This window comes from Dipodomys spectabilis, unplaced genomic scaffold (genome assembly GCF_019054845.1).
Source record: "Dipodomys spectabilis isolate Male_0828 unplaced genomic scaffold, ASM1905484v1 ptg000098l, whole genome shotgun sequence".
In the NCBI taxonomy this organism is placed as follows: domain Eukaryota; kingdom Metazoa; phylum Chordata; class Mammalia; order Rodentia; family Heteromyidae; genus Dipodomys; species Dipodomys spectabilis.
This window is the reverse complement of record NW_024870775.1, coordinates 8,037,360-8,058,556: the sequence shown is the minus strand read 5'-3', so window position 1 is coordinate 8,058,556 and position 21,197 is coordinate 8,037,360. Positions and strand designations below refer to the sequence as shown.

General features: G+C 47.1%; 1 protein-coding gene across 4 annotated transcripts in view; it reads right to left on the bottom strand.

Annotated features, from left to right (window-relative positions):
• The window catches only part of Baiap2l1 (BAR/IMD domain containing adaptor protein 2 like 1), a 75,852-nt gene extending 60,164 nt beyond the window's left edge, over window positions 1-15,688 (bottom strand). For all 4 annotated transcript variants that reach the window (XM_042686902.1, XM_042686901.1, XM_042686903.1 and 1 more), the window contains exon 1: window positions 15,418-15,688. In XM_042686902.1, the coding sequence (XP_042542836.1) occupies window positions 15,418-15,468 (51 nt within the window). In that variant the 5' untranslated portion in view covers window positions 15,469-15,688. The remainder of the gene's footprint in view (window positions 1-15,417) is intronic.
• Window positions 15,689-21,197: the final 5,509 nt, after the last annotated feature.

The following is a 21,197-nucleotide window of genomic DNA, read 5'->3' as shown; positions in this document are numbered from 1 at the left end:
CATTATGCCCAAGCAGTGTCGGCACCAATCCTCTCCCTTCCCCCCACCCCCACAGGAAATCAATTTGATCCATTAGTACAAAATGATAGGCCATCCATTTGGAGACAAATCTGCTGGATTAGCAGCTGTCGTTCCAACTGGCTTGGAGAAGGACTTTGGAAAATGTTTTTCCAGGAAAAATAACCTTCCTTCTTCCATCCTCCTACCAGAGGCATTTTTCACAAGAAATCTTCATCTCACAGGAAATTAACACACACACACACACACACACACACACACACACACACACACACACACACACAAACCAACTCTCCAGAGGCTGCAAAGATGGCTTAATGGTAGAGTGCTTGCCCAGCATGCATGAAGCCCTGGGTTCCATTCCTCAGTACCACAGAAACAGAAACGATGGAAGTGGCACTGTGGCTTAGGTGGTAGATTGCTAGCCTTGAGTAAAAAAGTTCAGGAACAGTGCCCAGGCCCTGAGTTTAAGTCCCAGGACTGGCAAAAAAACCAAAACCAAAACCAACCTCTCCACCGATCATTCACTGTGTCTTAAGCATTGTTTCACCTTCCTTCTCCCTCCTTCATCCCAATCTAAAATTTGGTTTATGCAGAATTAGTCTTGTACAAGTGGTCCTTCGGTGCAGAGGTCATGCTGGAAAGTAGGGGGTGGGGCCCATGGGCTCATGAAATTTGTCTGGAACAACATGGCCTGAGCACAGAGGCCGGTAGGCCAATGCTCAGCGATATACAGAAGGCCACTTTGGCTAGGCCTGATCCCCTCCCTCTTTTTTTCTTTTTTTCTCAGTGCTACAGATGGAGCCCAAGGGCTCAAGGTATGAGTTCTTCTACTTGCATTGCATTCCTGAGGCCTTTTTGTTTGTGAGACAGGCTCTTACTAGTACCTTTGCTCAGGCTGACTTCTAACTCTGGGTTCTCCTGCCTCTCTGCCTCCTGCTGGGATTACAGGTGGATACCACCATGCCTGGCTTGGCTCAGCCTCTAGTAGAAAATCCTTAGAGAGTCACAGTACTTCTATTGGGTTCTTAATTCCCTAAAAACCAGTGCCAGATGCCAATGGCTCATGCCTATAATCCTAGCTACTCAGGATTGCAGTTCAAAGCCAGCCCAATCAGGAAAGTCTATGAGACTCTTATCTCTAATTGACCAGTAAAAAGTCAGAAAGAGCTGGGCTCCAGTGGCTCACACCTGTTATCCTAGCTACTCAGGAGGCTGAGATCTGAGGATCTTGGTTCAAAGCCACCCTGGGAAGGAATGTCCTTGAGACTCTTTTTTTTTTTTTTGGGGGTCCGGTTGTGGGGCCTGAACTCTGGGCCTGGGCGCTGTCCCTCAGCTCTTCAGCTCAGGCCAGCGCTCTACCAGTTGAGCCACAGCGCCACTTCCGGCTTTTTTCTTTTTGCTTATGTGGTGCTGGGGAATCGAACCCAGGGCCTCATGCATGCAAGGCAAGCGCTCTACCACTGAGCCACCTTCCCAGCCCGTCCTTGAGACTCTTATCTCCAATAAACCACCAGAAAACCAAGACGGTGCTGTGGCTCAAGTCCTAGAGCACTCACCTTGAGCTGAAGAGCTCAGAGACAGAGCCCAGACCCAGAGTTCAAGACCCAGGACCAAAAAAAAAAAAAAAAGTCAGAAGGGGAGTTATGCCTCAAGTAGTAGAGTGCCAGCTTTGAGTGAAAAAGCTAAAGGAGGGGCTGGGAAGGTGGCTCAGTGGTAGAGCACTTGCCTTGCATGCTCGAGGCCCTGGGTTTGATTCCTCAGCACCACATAAGAAAAAAGGCGGAAGTGGCGCTGTGGCTCAAGTGGTAGAGTGCTAGCCTTGAGCTGAAGAGTTGAGGGACAGCGCCCAGGCCCAGAGTTCAGGCCCCACGACTGGACCCAAAAAAAAAAAAGAAAAGAAAAAGCTAAAGGAGGGCACCCAGGACTTGAGTTCAAGCCCTAGTAGTGGCATACTCATACTCCACACACACACACACACACACACACACACACACACACACACACACACACACACACACACACACACACACACACACACACACACACACACACACACACACACACACACACACACACACACACACACACACACACACACACACACACACACACACACACACACACACACACACACACCCCGTACATTTTTTTAAGACTATTCATTTGGTGAAATCTTTTTGCCTGCCTACTTATGTTTTTATTTTTTTGGGTCTGGTCATGGGGCCTGAACTCTGGGCCTGGGCGCTGTCCCTCAGCTCTTCAGCTCAAGGCTAGCGCTCTACCACTTGAGCCACAGCGCCACTTCTGGCTTTTTTCTTTTTGCTTATGTGGTGCTGAGGAATCGAACCCAGGGCCTCATGCATGCAAGGCAAGCGCTCTACCACTGAGCTACCTTCCCAGCCCCTACTTATGTTTTTAAAGGTGTGTCTGGGAATAAAAGGCAAGCAATTAATATACAGGAACAGGCCCACCCCCAGTACTAGTTTGCATTTGTCTAGAAAGTCCCAAAGGCCTTCCCAGGTATCAGATCAAAGCACACCAACCATATCACCCCATTTTTCTTTCCTTTTTTTTTTTTTTCTTTTTTGACACAGGTACCTGCCAAATGCCACTGTCAACACAGTATCTAGAATAATCATAGTGAACTTCTATCCCAGATACGGGTTGTCCACTCTGCATTAAAACTGCAGCCCCTGCAATCAAAGCAATATTGTTTTAAACCCCCAGAGCATTATAAAACAGTTCTTTATGAGTTCTCAGATTCCAGGAAGGAGAATCAAAATTTCTAAGTAGTATATATATGTAAATCTATCTCTCATCTGCTCTCCCACCCCTTGCTGGTCCTGGGGCTTGAACTCGGCCTGGGCACTATCCCTGAGCTCCTTTTTGCTCAAGACTAGCACTGTACCACTTGAGCCACAGTACCACTTACAGCTTTTTCTGTGATTAATTGGATATAAGAGTCTCATGGACCTTCCTACCCAGGATCAAATCATGATCCTCAAATCTCAGCCTCCTGAATAGCTAGGATTACAGGCGTAAGCCAACAGTGCCTGGCTAACTTTTTTTCCTCTCTCTTATGTTTAGCTCCCCAAAGTTGTGTCACAAATTGCCTACAAATTTTTTCTGGAAACCAGGTACCAATGACTCATGCCTGTCATCCTAGTTACTCCAGAGGTTGAGATCTGAGGATCAAAGTTAAGGCCAGCGCAGGCAGGAAAGTCTATAAGACTCTTATCTTCAATTAAGCACCAAAAAAGGCTAGAAGTGGAGCTGGGGCTCAAATGGTAGAGCACCATCCTTGAGCCAAAAAACTCAGGGATAGCAACCAGGCCCTGAGTTTAAGCTCAAGGACCAGCACAAAAAAAAAAAAAAGAAAAAGAAGAAGAAAAGAAGATTTCTAAGATGAAACAAAGGTCAAAGAAATGAAGTGACAGAGGCAGACCCCGTCAGGGACAAGGTCAGGGAAACAGAAGATGACACCAGCCAGGCATGCTGGAGGCACTGAGCTTGGCTGGGCTATGCTGTCTCAGCCATGCACTCACCGGGGCAGGAACCTATGGGCCTGAGAAACAGGACCATGGGCCTAACCTGCTGCACCAAAAAAACAGAGAACATGGGCTGGGAAGGTGGCTCAGTGGTAGAGCGCTTGCTTTGCATGCATGAGGCCCTGGGTTCGATTCCTCAGCACCACATAAACAAAAAGAAAAAAAGCCAGAAGTGGCGCTGTGGCTCAAGTGGTAGAGTGCTAGCCTTGAGCTGAAGAGCTGAGGGACAGCGCCCAGGCCCAGAGTTCAGGCCCAACGACTGGACCAAAAAAAAAACAAAAAACAAAAACAAAAAACAGAGAACAGAAGAGGCACCTGAAACAAGATGGCCATTATTACTGGCTGTCACTGCCCCACTTGCAAAGGCGCAGGTGAGTTTTCATCCCCACCGCGTGGTAAGCACAGATCCTTAGTACTAAGCCCATAGCAATTTCTATCTTCCTACAATCTGGCCCAAGGAAGGGTTTTTCATGCTTGGAAAGGGCATACGTTGTATGTCACCAGCCTCAACACTGTTCCTTTAGCAAATATTTATCCAGTTCCGCCTGTGTCTGTCACTTCTAGATATAGCAAAGGCAGAAAACAAAATATGCAAATCCATGCTTGCTCAGCAGTGACCCTGCAGTAAGGGCCTGCCACTTCTACAAACAGCAACCATTAACCCAACACCTACTACGTGCCAGTGTCTCGCCACCATATTTAATCCCAGCAGCCTCCTGACTTAGTTACTATTAGCAACCTATTGTTGTTTGGTGTTTGCAATACTGGGGTTCAACTCAGGGCCTTGTGCTAGACTTGGGCCATATCTTTGTTTTATTAGTTATTTTTCAAATTAGGGTCTTTGGTGTTTGTTTTGGTTAGTCTGGACTTCAATCCTCCAATTTGCACTTTCTGAGTTGCAGGGATGTCGGGCTACTACCGCCACACCCAGACTATTGGTTGAGATGGAGTGTTGATAACATTTGGTCAGAAACCTTGATCCCTCTGATCTCTGTCCTCAAAGACTCTAATCCTTATTTACAAACTTGAAACCTGAAGCACAGGCATGCGGATTAAGTATCAAAGCACACAAAAATGAGATCTAACACAAACTGGATTTGTTAGCTGAAGATATCTTCCCAGAGTCTAACAGCTGAAGGGAATGGAGTGTGTTCGCACACTTAGTGACACAGGGCACTGTTGGACACGGTGCATCTCCTCTGCTCCAGGCTGCTCAAGGTATAAGATGCAGCCTATTGTAACACTGGGCCAATGAAACTTACTTTCTTATTTACCTTGTAGTGCTGGAGATGGAACCCAGGGCCTCATGCGTTGTCAGGCAAGGGCTCTAACATTGAGCCATACTCCACCTCCCAGCCCAACCACCGGAGTTTTATTAAAATAAGTCATCATTCTCACAGGCCATGAGTAGAATAAGGAATTATCATTATGACTTTCTTGGTTTGTCACTTGAGTTTTGGGGGACCAGAAGCAGATTAATCAATCTACTCCCTACAGTCCCCAGCGCAGGCATCTGTAGGGCATGTGAGGGTGACCTCTGACCCCTGCGTGTCACTACATTTCCACCTCTCCATGGGAGCACCCTGACAGAGAACCAGCCACTTCCAACAGGAGTACAGCTTCAAAAAAACAAAAACAGTCTAAGAATTTCAATGTTTCCAGCATAGCTAATCTATAGTCTCCTGTATTCATTTAAAATGATCTCTTATTAACATGAAAGAGCAAGACTAAGCAGGATGACAGTGGCTCACTCCTGTAACTCTAGCTACTCTGAAGGCTGAGATCTGGGGATCATACTTCAGGGCTAAGTCCATGAGACTTTTTTTTATTTTTGGTCGATCATGGGGCCTGTACTCTGGGCCTGGGCGCTGTCCCTCTCAGTGCTTCAGCTCAAGGTTAGTGCTCTACCACTTGAGCCACAGCGCCACTTCCAGCTTTTTCTGCTTATGTGGTGCTGAGGAATCAAATGCAGGGCCTCATGCATGCAAGGCAAGCACTCTACCACCAAATCACCTTCCCAGCCCCATCCATGAGACTCCAACAAACTACTCAAAACAGGCTGGAAGTGGGGCTGGGAAGTTGGCTCAGTGGTAGGGCACTAGCCTTGAGCTGAAGAGCTGAGAGACAGCGCCCAGGCCAGAGTTCAGGACCCACGACCAACAAAAACAAAAACAAAAAAACCTGGAAGTGGAGCTGTGACTCAAAGTGGAAGAACGCTAGCCTTAAGCAAAAGAAACTCAGGGAATTGGGCTGGGAAGGTGGCTCAGTGGTAGAGTGCTTGCCTTGCATGCCTGAGGCCCTGGGTGCGATTCCTCAGAACCACATAAGAAAAAAGCCGGAAGTGGCGCTGTGGCTCAAGTGGGAGAGCGATAGCCTTGAGCTGAAGAGTTGAGGGACAGCGCCCAGGCCCAGAGTTCAGGCCCTACAACTGGACCCAAAAAAAAAAAAAAAGAAACTCAGGGACTGAGCCCAGGGACTGAGTTTAAGCCCCAGGACCAGCACCAAACAAACAAAAAAGAGCAAGACCAAGTTTCTGTTTAAGAAGGTTAATTTTCAGGGAGGATGGGAAGGGTAAACAAAGGAGGAGGCTACAATGTTTGATATGAAATGTACTCATTATCTTGCCCATGTAATTGTAACCCCTCTGTATAGTATTTTCACAATAAAAAAAAAGGTTAATTTTCAAAATGGAGTATAAGATGGGAAATCTTAACTTTGTTCCAATATATGCTATTGAAATGGAATCTATATATCCATTTGTACATTTTTTGTTGTTGTTACATGTAACCCTTTCCTATTTTAAAACCAATCCAATACAGGCACGGTAGCTCATGCTTATAAACCCAACCCAACTACTTGGGAGGCAGAGATCAGGAGGATCTTGGTTTGAGGTTAGCCCTGGTAAAATGTCAATTAGACCCCCATCCCAACCAGTAAAAGCTGAGTGTGGGGCATATACCTGTCATTCCATTTATTCAGGGGGTAAATAGGATCTTGGTCAGGACCAAGCATAAACTCTGGACCCTATCCCAAAAGTAACTAAAAATAAAAGCGGGTGGGGGGGTAGGGGGGGAGGCTGGGAGCGCGGCTCAAGTGGTAGAATGCATATCTAGAAGCTTGAGGTCCCTAACTCAAACCCCAATAGTACCAAAAAGAGAGGGAGGGAGAGAGGAAAGGAGGAAAGGAGGAGGGAGGGGGAGAGAAAGGGAGGGAGGGGGAGAGAGGGAGAGAAAGAGGGGGGGAAGGAGGAAGAGAAGGCTGAGTAGGAGAAGCTCGACTCCTTCAGGCAGCCCTCCAGTTAACTCCAGGAAGCCATTGAAGTTAGTAGCAAAGGAACCTAGCAGCCTACAAACACAAACAGTTTAAACAACAAAATGGCCAGCATCACCCCTGCTGTTCTCTGAGTGTAAGAGGGGTGGGATGGGAATGCCACCCCACAGAAAGGGAGCTTCCTTCCATCTAGGCTAGCATCCTCTATTTTGCTCCTGGTTTGGGAACACTTCTAAACATGATTTCGTTTAGTTTTTGAAAGGAAACAGCAGGGCACTATTTTAATTTCATTTGCCCTGCCCCACCTCTATCCAGAAAGTTCTGAGGCAGTTGTTGTTACCTGCACTAAAATAAACAGGAAAGATTCAAGGTCAGAAAAGCACAAGTCTCAAATCAAGAAAATTAGAAGCAAAGTGTAGAGGGCTGAGTGTACGGGGTTCTGGATGTATGGCGAAATGATTCTTAAAGCAGAAGGCATGAAATTCTGGGTGTTCTGGAAAATGCCCACATTCTAGACAACCTATATTCATATTCTCTTTCTCTCTCTCTCTCTCTCTCTCTCTCTCTCTCTCTCTCTCTCTCACACACACACACACACACACACACACACACCCTTACTGTTTTAAAAGATCTGCTTGATTGCCATGAGTTCAGGAACCATACTACCCAATACAGACAACAGCACAATTTGGTGCCTGCTTTCTGGCATTTTCTGACAGTACACAACTGTGTTTTAAATGCATGACCTCTTGACCCCAACTCCCTTCTGGGGACTGAGCTTTCAGGAAATCAGCAGGAATCTGGGCTAAGCTTGCTCTTCTAAGGGTAGGCACTGCAGTGGCAAAACAGCAAAACACCAGCACACCCAAAACACCCAACAGCAAAGCTGTTTCAATAACTGATGAAGAACTGGAATACTGAGTGGTCCTCAAAATGAACTTCTGAACATGGACAGACAGACTGACATAGAAATACAAACGGAAGGAAGTAGCACTGTAGCTCAAGTGGTAGAGCACTAGCCTTGAGCTGAACAGCTGAGGGACAGCGCCCAGCCCAGAGTTCAGGCCCCAGGACTGACCAAAAAAAAAACCAGAAAAAGACTGGAAAGGGTTGTGGGTTCCTGGACTGCAGATTACTTTCAGTATAAATTTTCATAAATATTCTGGAAATACTCTGGCATCAGAGGGGAAAAATTATTTTAGAACACCTTCACGACTAAATATATTCCCAAATAATTATGGGAGATGCTCAAAGTATGATTCTGGGAATTGGTCTCAAGCACATATGTTACCTAAGTCTCCTGATTAAATTAAATCTCCTGTAACTATGTTACAGAAATTTCCTGGTGAAAATGTAGCTCAAAGCTGGGTGCCAGTGGCTCATGCCTGTAGTTCTAGCTACTCAGGAGGCTGAGATCTGAGGATCATGGTTCAAAGCCAGTCAGGGCCAAAAAATCTAGGGGATTCTTACCTCTGATAAATATTCAGAAAAAGCCAGAAGTGGTGCTGTGACTCAAGTGGCAGAATGCTACCCTTGAGCACAAAAAGGTTCAGGGTCAGCATTTAGGCAAAGAAGTCAAGCCCCAGGACAGGCAAAAAAAAAAAAAAATGTAGCTCACATAAATTCCTTTTAAAAAATGGCTTCTGACAGGTGCCAGTGGCTCATGCATGTAATCCTAGCTACTCAGGAGGCTGAGATCTGAGGACCGAGGTTCAAAGCCAGCCGGGGGAAGGAAAGTCTGAGACTCCTATCTCCAACAAACCACTCAGAAAACCGTAAGTGGCATCGTGGCTCAAGTGATAGCCTTGAGCTGGAGAGCTGAGGGATAGGGAAGGGAAAGGCTTCTTATTATGGACTAGGGACTTGACACCAGTGGCATCCCACCTGCCCAACAAATGAGGCCCTGAGTTCAAACCCTAGTATAAATAAAAAATAGCAGGGGCTGGGAAGTTGGCTCAGTGGTAGAGCGCTTGCCTTGCATGCATGAGGCCCTGGGTTCGATTCCTCAGCACCACATAAGCAAAAAGAAAAAAGCCGGAAGTGGTGCTGTGGCTCAAGTGGTAGAGCGCTAGCCTTAAGCTGAAGAGCTGAGGGACAGCGCCCAGGCCCAGAGTTCAGGCCCTATGACCGGATCCCAAAATAAATAAATACATAAAAACATAAAAAATAAATAAAAAATAGCTTTGCTCATAACAGTGAAGTTCCTACATTTCCAAGAAAAGGTACATTAAAAGTGCTTACATTAATAATTAGCAAGGAAATCAATTTATCACAACTTCACACTCCATCCCAGGAATTCCACTTTACCTAATTTTCTTCTTTTTTTTCTGGGGGTTGTGGGTTTGAACTCAGGGCCTGGAGCTTGCCAGGCAGGCACTTCACTGCTGAGCCACATCTTAGCCCTTCCAGTTTGTCTAAATGAGGCTCACTTACACCCTCAACATCCCTTCCATAATGAAACCCTGTGTGTGTTCAGCCACCATAGTCCAGAGTGTAGTAAACTGAAATCATGTTCTGTTTCTAGTGAGCCCCGCAGCCATGTGACCTGAGACCCATACTCCCTGGCTCTGAAAGTATCTCCCTCCTTCCCCCATTTCCTTTTCCCCTTCTCCTGCCTTGGGGAGTTTGGGTTTGAATTTGCAGCCTCATACCCACTAGGTGATGATGGCAAGACTTCAAAGAACTGACAGCATCAACCGCTGGCAGAGTATGGAGCAACTGGAACTCTCATTCTCATTTTCACCCCTAGCCAATCCACTCCTGAGTGCACCCAAGAGACATGAAGACCTGCACCCACCCGACATGCACTAGAATGCTCCCGGAGCACCCACTCCTAACACTGGGGGGTGGGAGGGGGGGCAAGCAATGCAAATGCCCATCCAGAGAAGAACCATCTGTTCACATAGTACAACACTACTCAGTCAGGAGAATGAGCTGGGTACAGTAACTCCAAGGGCATGGACAAACCTAGAATCTGACAAGAACCCAGGGGAAAAGAAGACAGACAAAATAATGAATGCCATTAGAGGTTAGGTAAGTAGCTACCCTTGGGGTGTGGTGCTCAAAGGGGCTGGTCTCATCTGCTCCTTCCTTCCTTCCTTCCCTCCCTTTCTACTTCCACCTCCTCCCCTCCCTCCCTCCCTTCCTCCACCTCCTCTCACTCTTACCCTTCCTCTTTTTTTTTTTTTTGGGTCCAGTCATGGGGCCTGAACTCTGGGCCTGGGCGCTGTCCCTCAGCTCTTCAGCTCAAGGCTAGTGCTCTACCACTTGAGCCACAGCACCACTTCCGGCTTTTTTTCTTTTTGCTTATGTGGTGCTGAGGAATCGAACCCAGGGCCTTGAGCATGCAAGGCAAGCGCTCTACCACTGAGCCACCTTCCCAGCCCCTACCCTTCCTCTTTCTCACTCGGTGCTGGGGGTTGAACCCAGGCTTAGTACTTCCCAGGTAGGTGTCCTACATTTGAGCCCTCCCCTCTCCCCCAGGGTCTACTTTTTCATGTGAGTGCTGGTCACACGGTGACCAGCTAGCTCTTCTTTATGTGTATTATAGACAGCTCTTCTCTATATATATTATAGTTCAATAGCGAGTTTCACAAATAAATAAAAAAAACCACATTGCTGGGGCCAGCAGGTAAGTTAAATGAATGTGTATGCAGATTTTAGAAGAATGCTTACTTTTTAACTGCACAATTAAATAAGACATGTGGAATGTTATAAAAAAAAAAAAAATCCAGCTGGGTGCAGGTGGCTCAAGCCTGTAATCCTAGTTACTCAGGAGGATCTTGGTTCAAGGCCAGCCTGGGCAGGAAAGTCCATGAGACTCTTATCTCTAATCAACCACCAGAAAACTGGAAGTGGCGCTATGGCTCAAGTGGTAGTGTGCTAGCCCGGAGCTGAAGAGCTGAGGGACAGAGCCCAGGCCCAGAGTTCAAGCCCCAGGACTGACAAAAAAAAAAAAGTTGCTGCTACTCCATGCACATGATGTTTCCCCATGGGTCTGTGCAAGGGAGAATGAATGCTTTTAGGTAAACTTAAAAGTGCCCTTCTGAAACCAGGCACTGTTGGCTCATGCCTGTCATCCTAGCTACTCAGGAGGCTGAGAGCTGAGGATCACAATTCAAAGTCAGCTCTGGCAAGAAAGTCCATGAAACTCTTATCTCCAATTAAGCAGAAAAAATAAAAGCTGGAAGTGGAGCTGTGGCTCAAGTGGTAGAGCATTAGCCTTGAGCAAAAAAGCTCAGGGACACCTCTCAGGCCCTGAGCTCAAGCCTGAGGGCCAGCACCAAAAATAAAATAAAATAAAAAATTTTAAAAAACCCTGAAACTTAGGGAGGGTGTCATCTCTCCAAGAGACCCCCAGACTCCCAAATTTTGAAAACTGCACAACAAAGTCACATAGCTCAAAAAGTTCTTCCTTGTTAAGGAAAAAAAGTTTTTGATAGGGGGGAAAAAAAAACAAACAAACTTCATCTTACCAGACAAAAAAACTAATACTGGGCTGCTCCGATTAACATTCAATAGTTGGCAGCCCATCCTGCTGTTTGTTCTCTGACTCTTGCTATCTATCACCTTCTCAGTCCTCATGGAGCCAAGAGCAAGCCGTCTGGGTTCTGCAAATTCCATTTTTATCTTCAGCACATGAAGAAAGTAGAGTTATGGGAAAAAGATTAAGATACTGAATCGTGGCTCATGCCTGTAATCCCAGCTACTTGGGAGGTGAAGACCATGAGGATTAAATTTCAAGGTGAGCCTGGGCAAAAATTAGTGGAGACACCATCTTAACTGACAACCAGTACATGATGATGCATGCCTGTGGTCCCAGCTATATGAAAGGCTGCAGGTAGGAGGCTCAGAATCTGAAGCCACACAGGGCAAAAACAAATGACCCTATCTGAAAAATAACTAAAGAAAAAAAAAAAAAAAAAAGGAGGAGGTGGGGTGGATGAAGTGGCTCAAATGGCAGAAAACCTGCCTAGCAAGTGTGAGACTCTGAGTTCAAATCCCAGTACTGGGGGTAGGAGGTTATGATGACATGTCTGTCATCATAATTTGGTGTCATGTATATCACTGAATTAAGAAAACATGTGGTGTATACATTTGTTGGTCACTACAAACAGCTCTTTGGAGGCTGGGATAGCAAATGGCCAGTGGGAAGCTGGCTACTCACAGATTCTATGTCTCAACTTTTAAAAATAGCATACACACTCAGAGCTCACATCTACCTTGAGGGCAGATTTATAAAATGAAACCTTCTATGAAACGTATCAGGGAAGAACTAGTATGGTGGTGCACACCTGTAATTCCAATAGTCAGGAGGCTGAGGTAGGAGGATTTTGAAATGGAAGCTAGCCTGGACTACAAAACAAGACTCTGTCTTAAACAAAATGGGGGGGTGGGGGGGGGGGAAGGGGGAAAGAAGGGTATCAAAAGAGGGCACAGGGAGCCTGGCTTAACAAGCTGATATGTTCACTCAACAAATATCACTACTAGACATCAGGAACTGTCCTGGGAGCTTGGCCTTGGACAAAACTCTTTGCCTGGTGGGGAGCTCACATTCCAGGTAGAGAGGAAAGAAAAGAACAAATATCATAAATATATATGTCATTTAGTATATTTATATTCTAAGGCAGTAAGTTTTATGGGTGAGAAAAGGTAAAGTAACTGCTAAAGGTGGAGTTGAGAGATCGGTGGAGTTTATTGGCAATTTCAAGAGTGTGCTTTGAGCAGGACTCCTGGAGAAGGTGACATTCAGAGACTTTGTGACCCTTTCCTCAAGCACTCCCTTAAAGTGCCTAAGTCCCCTACACTCACAGCTTAGCAAGAGTCACATGAGCAGGGCATGCTGTGATGATGCCACACTCTTCCAATCCAACTTCTAAGACTGGTAACAGTTCTAAACTTCTAGGAAGGTTGTGGCTGCCCTTAATGAAGGGTGTTTTTGAGCTTCACCTTGTACTCTCCCACTAAAGCAAGGACTCATCGGAAAACCATGCAAACGCACAAGCAAGCTTTTGAGGAGCAAATTATGGCCCCACTACAGACTGAAGTGTGGGAAGAGGGAGGGATCTTGGGCTGAACCGAAATTAGCAGCAGCAACAAGACTTGATATTGTGGGGCTTATTATGGGCCATTTGTTTGAAGAAGCTATAAGGCACACACCCTCCCAGAGGATTAGCATAGATCACCAGTAACCATTTGTCTACGTACATATTTTAGAAGACTCAACAAATGTGTATTTAAGGATATTTGATATTGCATACAGGATCAGGCTACTTTCTAGTGGCCTCCCCTCTTCTCTAAAGCATTTAGTCTTTTATTTCAAAGAAATCTCAGTGTTTAAAAAAGGAAGGAAGAGAGAAACTTCTAAAATCCATACGGGAGTTCATAAAAATCTCATTTGTAGGGAGCTTTCATAATTATATCTGGCTAGGTTAGGTTTCCACTCATGAAACACTGTAGACTTACTAGGTAACAAGTAGGAGATGTGTTGTGAAAAGAACTAGGTTGACCACCAATTTGCCTGCAGAATTTGGCCATATTTTGCGTACACTGTTTTTAGCTGTGATGATGGGTGTGGAAGGGGTAGAAATGTTCAGGCTTCTGGTCAAGATCTGTGAATGAAAAACCTCACAGTTTGTTTCTATTAGAGCTAAACCCTGGGGTAGGGCAGGCAGGCTTTACTTTATTTCCTAGTTTATATAAACTTCTCTGCCACTGTGGGATTCTAATCTCATCACCTCAAAATAAATAAATAAATAAATAAATGCAAACAAACAAAATTAACCCAGATCCCAAAACACTAATTGGGAAATGATGATTAAAAACAATCAACATTTAGTGAGCTTTGGGTAAATGTTGAGACATCTGGAATGCAATATGGTACTGTTTCCTGATCTCTAGGAGTTAGACCCTTTCAAAGACTGAAAATCTGCTTAGGTGTGGTAGTGCACACCTGTATGCCCAGAGTTGCAAAGGCTGAGGTGGGAGCATTTTTGAATTCCAGGACAAGCTGGACTACACAGTGAGACCTGTCTCAAAAACTAAATAGAAGGGCCCATTTGGTGATCTCAAGTTGACACTCACATTTCAGAATGGAAAAACAAGCCTGTTTGAGGGGTCTGGGTGGGCCTGTGAGATTTTTGAAACTGAGACATCACCGACCATATGCAATGATTTGCAGTTCTGTTATACAGTTTTCTCCTGTCCTGTCAATCCAAGAAACTTGTACTCCTCAAGTCTGAGTTATTTACATTCTTTATCAGTACCCACAGCTCTGGTCCTACCATTCTCATTTATATACAAGAAATCTCACTACTACTAACATCAGGCTTTAAACATCCACATTTCTGGCATTTCTCTGAAAACTGCCTGATCTGAAGAAGACACACTATTAAGAGTCACAGTTGCTAGCTGTGTCAGTGAAGTCTCTATTTGGTCCTACTATAAAGTTACATATGTTACAGTATCCACTCTGTGTTTGAAGAAAAAAATGGATAATTTTCTGGACATCAATGGCTAGATTATGAAAATATTTGCACGCTATTTTAAAATTCTTGTCCAGCTTTTGCTGGTCAATAAACTGATTTCGGAGACTTGCTCAGACCTGGCAAATTCAGAAACTCATTTTAGCGTTAAAAAAAAAAAGTAAAGCCCAACAAACTATAAAAATGACTAACTACTCTGGCTACAAATGCATTTAGGGAACCTTCCATCTCAGGGGTTCAAGGAGCCTAAGTAGAATTAAAACAAAAGTTGTTTTGTATTCTATTAATAGTAGATGATTAAACTCCTATCTTATTTCACCTGGAATTCATTTATAAGTACTTAAAACTTACTAAACCGACCACTAATCCTCTGAGTTTCTGGAAAAATTCGATCACACTAACAGGCAAGTTAAAGAGCCTCATCGAGTGTTGCTAGTCTATAAGATTGGGTCAAATTTATTCAAAACTCGATTCTCTTTAATGCCAATCATCGGTGTAGAAAAGCCAGGTTCAACTTAAAGCTTGGTAGGGGAAGAAAAAAAAAAAGAACAACCAAACAGGCGTTTCCAGCCTGCCCAAGAGTAGTTAGCCTAGAAAATTCTCCGGACCCAGAAAGCCAGACTCACCTGGCGATTCCTAATTATGGGGGAGTTTCTCCCCCACATTCTGGCTCTGTCGAAACTCTAGATCTTTTCCTTGCTCTTGGTGGGAGGGGGTGAGGCTGAGGGTGGGGGGGGAGGGTGCTTCAGCCCAGCCAGGCCGGGGCGATCACCGATCCCAAGGAGAAGCAGGAAGGAGGACGTGGGACCCCCGAGGACCGCACAGGATGGCCACCTCCCACTTTTCCCACTACTCCCCTACCCCAAATCGGCCGTAAAATGCGCCGCTCGGTGGAGCGTCCCCGGCGCCGGGCTGGCCCGGAGGGGGAGGGGAGGCCCTTCCCGCCCAAAGCCCCCTTCTCACCCCGAAAGTGAAGAGTCCCCACCTTTCCTTCCCCGGAGCACAGCTGTGTGCGCTGCCTGGCCGGGGCTGCCCGTCCCGAGCCTCGAACCCCCGGCACCCCGAGCCCCGCCGCGCGGCGCCCCGAGGCTCACCCGGTAGGTGCTCTCCGTGAGCCGGTTCACCTCCTCCGGACCTCGCGACATGGCTGCAGCCTCCCTCCGGGCCGGCGAGCGCCCTAGGACACAGCGGGGCCTCGTGGCCGCCCGGCCCGGGGCGCCGGGGAGCGACGGAGGAGCCCTCGAGGGTCGGCCGCCGCCACAGCCGTCGGCCTGAGATAGCCCGCGCGCGACTCGGCCGTCTCGGTGTCAAAAGTTAGATCGCCGCCGCCCGCGGGGAGCCGAGGAGAAGCGGCCAGGCGCTGCCGGGCGAACGGGGCGGGCCGGGCGGCCCCACCTGAGGTGCTCGCGGAGCGGGCGGGGCCGAGGCCCGAGGGGCAGGGCGGCCCCACCTGAGGGGACCTGGTGGGCGTGGCCGAAGCACGGGGGCGGGGCCATCGTGGAAGGGATCGGGAGGGGGCGGGCCACTCTAACCTGAGAAGCCTAGGAGGCGGGGAGGAGACGTGTCTACAAGAGTGGGCGTGGCCTATCAACCTGATAGGCGGGGCTGAGACGAGATCGGGCGGAATGGACGGGACGGCCCCGCTGAGGAGGCCGGATTGGAGGGGCGGAGACAAGTGTGGGCGTGGCTTTTTAAACCAGCCTGATGGGCGGGGATCAGGGAGGAGTGGGCGGGGAGGCCCCGGCTGAGGAGGTCGGATTGGAGAAGGCGGAGTGGGCGTGGCTTACCTGGTGGGCTGAGGCGGCCCGCGTGGGCGGGGCGGAGAGCGTTGGGCTGACTGGGTCGGGTCGCCCCACCTAAGGTTGTTGGAACGCCCCGCAACAGTCCGCCGGGACCTCCCGCACCCGGGGGTAGAGCTCTCAGCTGCTGCGTGGCTGCGGTGCTAAGGGCCGGACTTAGGTCTCAGTGGTGCCAGAGCCCCTGTGTACCCTGGAAGGCGCTGACCCGCGGGGTCCGGGATCCGAGACCCGCCGCCTGGACGGATGCCTCCCCCAAACCCTGCGTTCTGGCGTTGGCGGGATTTGGGAGACGGGCGGAGGGTCCTTCACCCCTCGGAAGAGTTGATTTTCCGGATTGACACCTCCCTGCCAACTCCAAAACTATCAAAGAATAAGGAAAAGGATCTGTCCCCTTCCCCCGCAGGGTTGGAAGCTTTTGGTATGTCCGAAACTTAATACAGGCCAAGATCTGGTTACTCAAATGGCAAAACACTTTTTTAAAACCTTTACATTAAGAACGACTTTTAATGCACTTACATCTGTTCTGACAGTCATTACAGGATTTAGAAAGTCACCCCAGGTGTGGGAACAGTGTCATCTAATAGGATCCCGGTGTCTGTATAGCTCCTAGGGCTCCCCCTGTGCTGTTCCCACCCTGCCCAAGATGAGTCAGGGCCTACTCAGAGCCTTCTCAGAGGGGGTGACCCAGACCCTGAAGGCCCCGAACCGCTTTCTAGCAAAAAACACTGCTTAGAATTTGTGCATATGTGCACACATGTACATGCATGTGGTGAGACTTGAACTCTTGGTCCTCTCCCCTAGCTCTCCCTTAGCTTTTCCACTAAGGGCTAGCACACGCTACCATTTTAGCCACAGCTCTATTTATGGCTTTTTGTTGTTGCTGTTGTTTTTGGTGGTTAATTGGACATAAGAGTCTCATGGACTTTCCTGCCAGGGCTGGCTTCAGACTGAGATCCTCAGAGCCTAGCCTCCTGAGCACCTAGGATTACAGGCATGAGCCACCAGTGCCTGACTACTGTTTACATTTTAACACTTCCAATCAACAAAAACAGGAGGTATTGGGGCTGGGAAGGAGGCTCAGCGGTAGAGTGCTTGCCTTGCATGCCTGAGGCTCTGGGTTCGATTCCTCAGCACCACATAAGCAAAAAAAAAAGCCGGAAATGGCGCCGTGGCTCAAGTGGTAAAGCACTAGCCTTGAGCTGAAGAGCTGAGGGACAGTGCCCAGGCCCAGAGTTCAGGCCCCACGACCGGACCCAAAAATAAAAAATAAAAACAGGAGGCTTATTGTTATTTTTTAAATCTGCTACATTGGCTCCATTGCGTAGTTTATGGACTGCTAAGGATATGCAACTTCTAAACTGTTCTTGGGCTGAAGTTTTCTAGGAATGCACAAAAGAAAGCTGTATGCAGGCCAGAGGGCAACTCTGAAAGTAAGAAATGTCTGTGGACTCGGAAATGCTGCAAACATTTGAACCCTAGGGCTGTCTGTCTTATCAGGTTTTGTAAGCAATAAAACCTTTGCTTATGAACCAAACAATGGTGTGTCAGTGGATACTGGAGGAAAGTACTAAGCAGCCTTAGGTTTGGGGCAATGGGAACAGCCACCGTCTTTCCTTCACACAAATCCCTGTGTGTCGGGGCCCATGAGATCTGGTCGTCTGGGACTCATTTGCTATATGTGTGGAAGGCATTCACAACCGTATAATTATTACCACCACATATTAGGCTCTTGTCTGCCGGCTTTTCTTGGAACTTGAAAATCACTGCCTTAACTGCTCAGAGCACCTTTTGTCTTGGAAGTTGCCTCCTCTTTCCTTCTGATGAATGAGGTCATTTTACCTTCTGTTGCCAGGCAGTCATCTGGGAAACTGTAGAGAACAGAGAGAGACAAAGAGACAGAGAGAGCAGAGACTAAGACAGACAGAGTCAGAGAGAGACAGAGACAGAGTGAGATGGAGAGAAAGAGGGAGGAAGAGGGAGAGACTTAACTTTTAATATCCCACATCTTGGCTAGATGGTTCTGAGCCACAGACAGGTTACCAAGCTACCATAAAAACAGCCAGAATCTCAGATAGCCTAGTTTGATTGCTGAACTGGGAATTTGATCAAGGAATCAGCTTTAAAATCATATGCCAATCTTCAAATAGATATTTGCCCATATTTGCCCAAGTACCAGTGGCTCATACTTGTAATCCTAGCTACTCAGGAGGCTCAGATCAGAGGATCGTGATTCAAAGTCAACTTGGGTGGGAAAGTATGTGAGTCTCTTTACCTCAGATTAATCACCTGGAACTGGAGAAGTCGCCCAAGTAGTAGAATGCCACCTTTGAGTAAAAAGGTTAAAGGATAGCATCCTAGCCCTGAGTTCAAGCCCCAGTTCTGGCACACACACAAAAAGAAAGTGGCAATTGTATAGTCAGTCCTCCTATAGGTTTAAAAAAGAAAAGAAAAAGACAAAAAAAAGAAGCAGCCAGGCACTAGTGGCTCATGCCTGTAATCCTAGCTACTCAGGTGGCTGAGATCTGAGGATCCCGGTTCAAAGCAAGCCCAGGCATAAAAATCCATGAAACTCTTATCTCCAATGGACCACCAGAAAACCAGAAGTGACACTGTGGCTCAAATGGTAGAGTGTTTGCCTTGAGCTGAAGAGCTGAGGGACAGAGCCCAGGCCCAGAGTTCAAGCCCTACAACCAACTGAAAAAAAAAAAAAAAAAAAGGATTGCTGTCCAAAGACCATTTAGAGTCTTCCAGAATGTTTATTCATTGCATTTAACTTTGAGGAGCCAGCCTTCGTTGTTCTTGGACTTTTAAGATGCACAGAGCAAAGCAAGCAAGCAAATGAGGAGTAAGGGATGAGTCAGAACAAAGTGAGCCATAGCTGCCATTACATTGTTCCAGGCAGTATGTGCTGGGCGCCATCTTGATGGCCCAAAGCTCTGTAACAGCTGATCTGATCTCTCCGTGTTCTAGCAAGACTTCTCCTTGGGCAGGCAACTGAGGCCTCCGCTTGCAGATCCTGCTTCAGTTGAAATCCTCCGCTGTCCTGTTACTGTTAATACAGTTTGTAAGAATCAATTACAAGAGATCAATTAGCTCTTCACGGCCACAATTAAAACAAGCTCTTGTTTCAGAGATGTCTTCTTTTTTTTTTTTCCTGAACTCACAGTACAGCTGCAGAGTATCTCTCTGTGATGTGTGCCCTGGGGCTTTCTCCAAGAATTCTACCAGGTTTTAGGACAAGAGTCCCTGCTGAAAACTGTCCTTTAGAGAAAAATTCCTATTTTTTTTTAAGTATCTAACTGGGTGCCAGTGGTTCACATCTGTAATCTTTACTCAGGAGGCTGAGATCTGAGGATCAAGGATCAAAGCCAGCTGAGAGGAAAATCTGTGAGACTGTTAACTCCAATTAGCCAGCAAAATCCAGAAGAGGAAGTATGGCTCAAGTGGTAGAAGACCAGACTTGATAGGATAGCTAAACAAGAACATGAGAACCTGAGTTCAAGCCCCAAGACAGGCACAAAGAAAAAAGACAAGGCTTAAAAAGGTTTCCTAGTCAGGCACTGGTGGCTCATGCCTATAATCCTAGCTACTCAGAAGGCTGAGATCTGAGGATCACCATTCAAAGCCAGCCTGGGCTGTGAAACTTAACTCCAATAAACCACTCAGAAAAAGCAGGAAGTGGGCTGGGAAGGTGGCTCAGTGGTAGAGCGCTTGCCTTGCATGCCTGAGGCCTTGGGTTCAATTCCTCAGCACCACATAAGCAAAAAAGAAAAAAAAAGCCAGAAGTGACGCTGTGGCTCAAGTGGTAGAGCGCTAGCCTTAAGCTGAAGAGCTGAGGGACAGCGCCCAGGCCCAGAGTTCAGGCTCCACAACCGGACCCTCCCTCCCCCCCCCCCAAAAAAAGAAAAAGCAGGAAGTATACCGTGGCTCAAGTGGTAGAGAACTAACCTTGAGCTCAAAGAGGCTCAGGGAGAGTACCCAAACCCTGAGTTCAAGCCCCAGGACTGGGGGGTAGGGAGGTACCAACAACAACAAAAATACTTTCTTATTCTGGGAAGGCTTCTGAGTAGACAATTCCTACATTCATTCATTCATTTCTTAAAAAAGTTTTGTTGGGGCTGGGAAGGTGGCTCAGTGGTAGAGCGCTTGCCTTGCATGCATGAGGCCCTGGGTTCGATTCCTCAGCACCACATAAGCAAAAAGAAAAAAGCTGGAAGTGGCGCTGTGGCTCAAGTGGTAGAGCGCTAGCCTTGAGCTGAAGAGCTGAGGGACAGCGCCCAGGCCCAGAGTTCAGGCCCCACGACCGGACCCAAAAAAAAAAATGTTTTGTTGTTGTTGTTGTTGTTTTGTTTGCCAGGGCTTTAACTCTGTGCCTGGGCTCTGTCTCTGAGCTTCTTTTGTTTAAGTGCTCTACTACTTTGAACCACAGCACTACTTCTGGTTTTCTGAGAGTTAATTAGAGAGAAGAATCTCATGGGCTTTCCTGCCCAGGCTGGCTTTGAACCATTACCCTCAAATCTCAGCCTCCTGAGTAGCTAGGATTATAGGCATGAGCCACCCCACCCATCATGCTCCAATATAAACTTATTTTGGCCGTAGGATTTGCACTGGCTCTTGCTTGGAATATTCTCTGCCTTACCCTCCCCAAACTCCCCTCTTCCCCAATCAGCTCTTAACTGTCATTTGGATCTCAGTCTAGACACAATCTCAGAGAAGCCTTCTTGGACCACTCCCCTGACTGTCTTTGTCGGAAGGTTGGCACATATCCCTTGCTTGGTAATAGCTCCCCAAAGATACCCCATCCAAACTCTTGTTACCTGTGAATGTTATTTCATAAAGCAAAAGAGACTGAAAAAGTGGGTGAATTAAAGATTTTGAGGGAGAAGATCTGTCTGGATCACCCAGTGGTCTTGGTGTAATCACAGAGGTTCCTGGAAGAAGGACACAAGAAGTGCCAAAGGAGCCAGTGACAATAGGATGGCAGAAACTAAAGCTGAAGTGATGTCCTTTGAAGATGGAGGAAGAGGCCAGTAGCCAAGGAATGGAGGCAACCACAGACATTAGAAATGGAAAAG